Source organism: Anoplophora glabripennis, unplaced genomic scaffold (genome assembly GCF_000390285.2).
Source record: "Anoplophora glabripennis isolate ALB-LARVAE unplaced genomic scaffold, Agla_2.0 scaffold1529, whole genome shotgun sequence".
In the NCBI taxonomy this organism is placed as follows: Eukaryota; Metazoa; Arthropoda; class Insecta; order Coleoptera; family Cerambycidae; genus Anoplophora; species Anoplophora glabripennis.
Window position 1 is genome coordinate 12377 of NW_019417608.1, and position 5200 is coordinate 17576.

The following is a 5200-nucleotide window of genomic DNA, read 5'->3' on the forward strand; positions in this document are numbered from 1 at the left end:
AAAAATGCTTATTAGTGATACAAAACGACAAATTGTCAATGAGTTACACAAACCCGCCCGAAAGAATTTTAGAAGAAGAAGAACCATAATAAAAGGGTTTGCAGACTTATGGCAAATCGACTTGGCTGAAATGCAAGATTTTGCGAACAAAAATAAAGGTCATCGATATATACTCATAGTAATTGATTGTTATTCTAAATATGTTTGGGCCAAACCGTTAAAGAAAAAAACAGCTATGGAGGTTTCTACAGCGATGAAAAATATTCTTAGAGAAGCTACTTATTCCCCAACAAACTTACAGAGCGATCAAGGGCTTGAATTTTACAACCGTCAATTCTCTACACTGATGCATCAGTATGGTATAAATCATTATTCCACATTCAGCACAAAAAAAGCAGCAATGGTAGAACGTGTAATTAGAACCCTGAAAAATTGGATATACAAAGAATTTTCTGCAAGAGGTAATTATAGGTGGATTAACATTCTGCCTGAAATTATAAAATCGTATAATAATAGAGTTCATCGTACAATAGGAATGAAACCTGTTGACGTAAAACGATCAACGGAATTAAAAGCTTACAATCACCCCAAGATTGTACAGAAACCAAAATTCAATGTAGCAGACATTGTCCGAATTAGCAAGTACAAAGGAGTGTTCCAGAAGGAATATACAGCTAATTATTCAACAGAACTCTTCAAAGTGGTTAAAGTAAATATAACAAATCCTACAACGTATGTGTTAGAAGATATGCAGGGAAGACAGATTAAAGGATGTTTCTACAAATATGAGTTGCAAAAAACCAAATATCCCGAAGTATATTTACTAGAGAAGGTTTTGAAAAGAAAGGGCAACAGATTGTTTTGTAAGTGGCTGGGTCTTCCCAACACTCAAAATTCATGGATCAACAAGGCAGATATAGTTTAAACAGTGACTTTTATCTGACTTTAGAATATATTAATTGTCTTTGTTGAGAAATGGTGGTAGCAAATATTGTTTTTGTTTTGTAACATAATGGTAAAAAAAATGTAATGAACAAATTATTGTAACAATCTGTATCAATTGAGAAGTAATAATAATAATAATAAAAGATATAAGTATATTTGAAGCATTTTATTTTCCATTACATAATATTATACAATATGCAAAAATAATTATCTTATCCATCAATAAGTCCACATCTAAGTAGTTGTTGATGATTTGTCAAACACCAGCATTTCTTGAAATGTACGTTGGCGTTGCCATAGAGATACCCAGTGTGCTCACATAAAAATTTATTCTCTCTGTCAGTAGCAGAGGCACTTTTCCAGCAGTTATCTGTATATGTCCTACAAACAGCGCAGCGTTGTCTCAGGGGATGGTCCTCTATTCTACAACGTTCACAACGGTCTCTAACAATTCCAAAATTTGTAGCTTTTAAATTTATACATTTCTTACATCTGCCGGTTTTTGCTTTTACTATTGCTTTGCGGTTTACTTTATCACAGGTCACACAAAGCCCCGTACAATCATTAATAAATGGTTTGTTCGTCATGTAATAACAATTATGGCACGTAATTAAATCCCGCGCACTAAAGGGAAGCGCTTTTACTTTCACTTTTGTGTCCCATTCTTTCGGAAATGGCATTTTAATACTTGTGTACTAGTTGAGATGTTTAAAAAGAAATGAACTCCTCATGCTTCCAAAAGTCTTTATATAGGTATATAGGAGTGACCTTTATTTGACTTTTCAAAAAATATAATTCCGTTCGATATGAGAAATATCATAACATAAACTGTGACGTCACACCAAAAACGCTATATAAGCCAGGAGGAGTCATATTGAAAACTAGTTGTAGTTTACAGCTTTCAGAAGACAGTCGTGTGTTCACAAATTTCAATAATGGCTCGACTTGGATTTGTCAATTGGGATCTGTTGAGAAAACTAGCTGCTATGGAGCAGGAGGTAAATATTAAATGCGGTTTTTATAAACTAGTATTACGAAATGTGTTACACAGGAAGCCTGGGGAATCCAACGTGAGGATGATGTTTCGGATAATGAAAGCGAGGTCGACGAGCTTGTTGAAAGTGATGCGGAAGGAGAGGAATATGATATTGATGGGGTGAATGAAGAAGAAGAAGAAGAGGAATATGATGAAGGTCAGGCGGATGAATGCGGCAATGGAGAAGCGGATGCTGAACCGGCAGATGACGTGGAAGAGGTAATAACATTTGAAAGTATGTAAACTCACATTAATTTTTATCATGTTTTTTCTTTCGAAGGTACCCGACTATGTTGATGAGGGCGTTGTCGAAGACTGCTCCGACGAACACGGTGCTATCCTGATGAGATCCCATGAAGTAGTAAATGGTGATGTAGCGGATAAAGGACAACTTTATTGCTACACGTATAGTATGGTGCTCGTCAGCACAGACCCGAAAGGCGACTACGAACTGTGTCATAGGTGTTATATGGAGTTGGTTCGCCTTTCTGATGTTGAGGAATATGAGCACAGGCATTATGATTCGCACACCACAGGGACATATGAAGAATGTTCCTTTTATTGTTCCTCGTGTCGGTTGCCTCTGGAACAAGTGCGGTTAACCAGGACATGCGTCATCTGCAATAATACTCGACCGCAAAAAGACAGTGTCAGCGATTAGTATTAGTTAGTTAAGATATTTTTAAATAATGTAAATACTCGTTTGGAATTTAATGTAAATATATATATATTTTTAAAATATTAAATAAATAGAAGAATAGAAGTTATGATTTCATTTCATTACAAACAAATGTGTCACAACAAATTAAATCGTATTTAAACAATCAAAGTAATAATCACAGTGCTACGGACTTTACAATGAATTTTATTGTAATCGACACATTACCTTTTAAAGAACAAGTTTCATAATATAAGATACTTGACCTTGGGTTGAAGAGATAAGTTTCCTATTTGGAACGTATATAAAGGATTTCAAATTTAAGAACCAACCATAAGTAGCAAGAACATGGAGAAGAGAGGAGACCTAGTAGTGGAGATAGCTGAAGCAGACTCTACTACGTATCCACTTCACTCCCCGACTAGACAATGGTCATCATCGTGGAGCGATAGTACGGTAACGATGTACGGCGAGGATATGGAAGATGACAATCAGCAGCAGCAGCCTGATTCCACTACATCTCCGGAAAGATCGGGATCCACAACGCCAGATAATTTGAATGTTAACTTGATGGAAGGTAAGAGAATTAAATGAGTAAAAAATATTTTTTTGTATGTGTTTTTATCATAGGTCGTGTACCGTCACCAGAAGGGTCAGAATCTGCAGTATCGGATGACTTGATGCTGGACGTTGCGCTTGGTAAGGAAATAAAAAGAATAAATTCGAAAATAATAAATACATTATTCTGTACAATCACAGGTCGCTTAGAAGAGTGGGTGAATATGGTCCGTGAGCAAAGAGATAGAGCAGAGGGTGATGACGAAAATGTAGAGGATATGAATTAATGAAATGTATTTTAGTGTAATTAGTTTTATTTCATAATTGTAAAATAAAATTTGGAAAAATAAATTGATAGTAGATAATATAAACTTTTATTTAAAATAATTCTCTATCGGTGATAAACCATAAAATCGGTGTGAAGCTCACTAACACCTTATTTATTTCATTTGCTGCGGGNAGGTTCTTTGACTAAAATTTTAGTTTGATTAAAATTAAAAGAATGTTTTTTTTCCTTCATATGTTTATTAAGAGCAGTAGAACAGTTTTTTGTATATTTGTGGCCTTTTAATCTGTTTTCTAAATTTTGTGAAGTCATACCTATATATTGACTATTGCAATCATTACATGGAATAGAATATACAACGTGAGAGTTTTTTAAAATAGGAGTTTTACTTTTTAAAGGTGTAAATAATTTATTTAATTGGTTGAAAGATTTATGAGCAACAGAAATTTTATACTTGGATAAGATAAATTTAATTTTTTCAGATAAACATTGTATATATGGTAGTGCAACATACTGAATGTCCGTAGAATTTTGATCAGAACTTACAATATTTTTCTTTCTTGATTTATTATAAAATGTAAATATTCTTTGTTTAATAATTTTGTTAGTGAAATTAGACGGATAATTGTTATTTCTTAATATATTTTTTATTTTATTAATGATTTTAGGCCGGTAAATAGGACTAGTTAAATATAACGCTCTGTTGGTTAAACCAATTACAACACTTTTTTTATATGTTATAGGATGGTGGGAATCAAAATTTAGATATCTGCCAGATGAAGTAGGTTTAGTATACCATTTAGTTAAAATTTTATTATTTTTACGGATTAAAGTTAGATCAAGAAAGTTTATTATTATTTTCAATTTCAATGGTAAATTGTAATTTGGGATGAAAACTATTAAAAGTGTTTAAAATATCATTTATTTTGTCTTCAGGAACTGCGATAATGCAATCATCAACATATCTTTTGAAAAATGATATATTAAAATTTAAATTTTTAATTACTTCCTCCTCCAAAAATTCCATGGTTAATTGTGCTATTGTTGATGAAATTGGTGCTCCCATTGCACAACCATCTATTTGTTGATAAAAATCATTTTGATATTGAAAAAAATTGGTAGTTAAGGTAAGTTTAATACTAGTTAGAAATTCATTTAACGGGAGAATAGTATAATTTTGTAGGACATTCCATTTTTTAGTTATTATTTTGATTACTAAATCTATGGGAATATTCGTGTATAACGACGTGACGTCTAATGAGATTAATTTATAATTATCCGGTATATAAACTGTATCTATAAAATTTTTAAAACAGAAAGAATCTTTTATATAATAATCATTCTGACAAGTTATTTTTGAAATGATATTTGCTAAAAATTTTGATAAATTATATAAAGGAGATTGAATACTGGACACAATTGGACGTAACGGAATGTTTGCTTTATGTAATTTTGGAAGACCATAAATTTTAGGGGGTTGTGCATTATGGATCAACAATTTCTTAGTTTCTTGTTCATCTATAAAATTACTTTTTTGCCATTTTTTGATTAAATTATTATTTTTATTTTGATAGTTATTTGTAGGATTTGAATTAATTTTTTTATATGTGTTTGTATTGTGGGGACACAAGTTCCCTGGTACGCCTCTGCGTTCATAGAAAATATTTACAATAAGAAATTGTATTGAAACAGATTTGCCTGTCTCAGAAGCACTTGT

General features: G+C 32.2%; 3 protein-coding genes across 3 annotated transcripts; all 3 read left to right on the top strand.

Moving 5' to 3' along the window:
* The first annotated feature begins 4 nt into the window (after positions 1-4).
* On the top strand, positions 5-925 carry LOC111692419. Its single transcript, XM_023456428.1, has one exon. It carries the CDS (start codon positions 5-7, stop codon positions 923-925), a length of 921 nt encoding a protein of 306 aa, XP_023312196.1.
* Positions 926-1367: 442 nt separating this feature from the next.
* On the top strand, positions 1368-2645 carry LOC111692418. Its single transcript, XM_023456427.1, has 3 exons — positions 1368-1943; positions 1997-2200; positions 2262-2645. The coding sequence occupies exons 1-3, from the start codon at positions 1881-1883 to the stop codon at positions 2640-2642; spliced, it is 648 nt and encodes a 215-aa protein (XP_023312195.1). The 5' UTR covers positions 1368-1880; the 3' UTR covers positions 2643-2645.
* A 146-nt stretch (positions 2646-2791) lies between these two features.
* On the top strand, positions 2792-3517 carry LOC111692421. The gene is made up of 3 exons (XM_023456430.1): positions 2792-3216; positions 3270-3338; positions 3399-3517. The coding sequence occupies exons 1-3, from the start codon at positions 2988-2990 to the stop codon at positions 3482-3484; spliced, it is 384 nt and encodes a 127-aa protein (XP_023312198.1). The 5' UTR covers positions 2792-2987; the 3' UTR covers positions 3485-3517.
* Positions 3518-5200: the final 1683 nt, after the last annotated feature.

What these genes read in the sequence shown, in the direction of transcription:
- LOC111692418 (XM_023456427.1), top strand. Translation starts at nt 1,881, where the DNA reads ATGGCTCGACTTGGATTTGTCAATTGGGATCTGTTGAGAAAACTAGCT. An exon ending in TAGCTGCTATGGAGCAGGAG is followed by an intron (nt 1,944 to 1,996) that starts GTAAATATTAAA and finishes TGTGTTACACAG; the next exon opens with GAAGCCTGGGGAATCCAACG. An exon ending in CGGCAGATGACGTGGAAGAG is followed by an intron (nt 2,201 to 2,261) that starts GTAATAACATTT and finishes TTTCTTTCGAAG; the next exon opens with GTACCCGACTATGTTGATGA.
- LOC111692421 (XM_023456430.1), top strand. Translation starts at nt 2,988, where the DNA reads ATGGAGAAGAGAGGAGACCTAGTAGTGGAGATAGCTGAAGCAGACTCT. An exon ending in GAATGTTAACTTGATGGAAG is followed by an intron (nt 3,217 to 3,269) that starts GTAAGAGAATTA and finishes TTTTTATCATAG; the next exon opens with GTCGTGTACCGTCACCAGAA. An exon ending in GATGCTGGACGTTGCGCTTG is followed by an intron (nt 3,339 to 3,398) that starts GTAAGGAAATAA and finishes GTACAATCACAG; the next exon opens with GTCGCTTAGAAGAGTGGGTG.
- LOC111692419 (XM_023456428.1), top strand. Translation starts at nt 5, where the DNA reads ATGCTTATTAGTGATACAAAACGACAAATTGTCAATGAGTTACACAAA.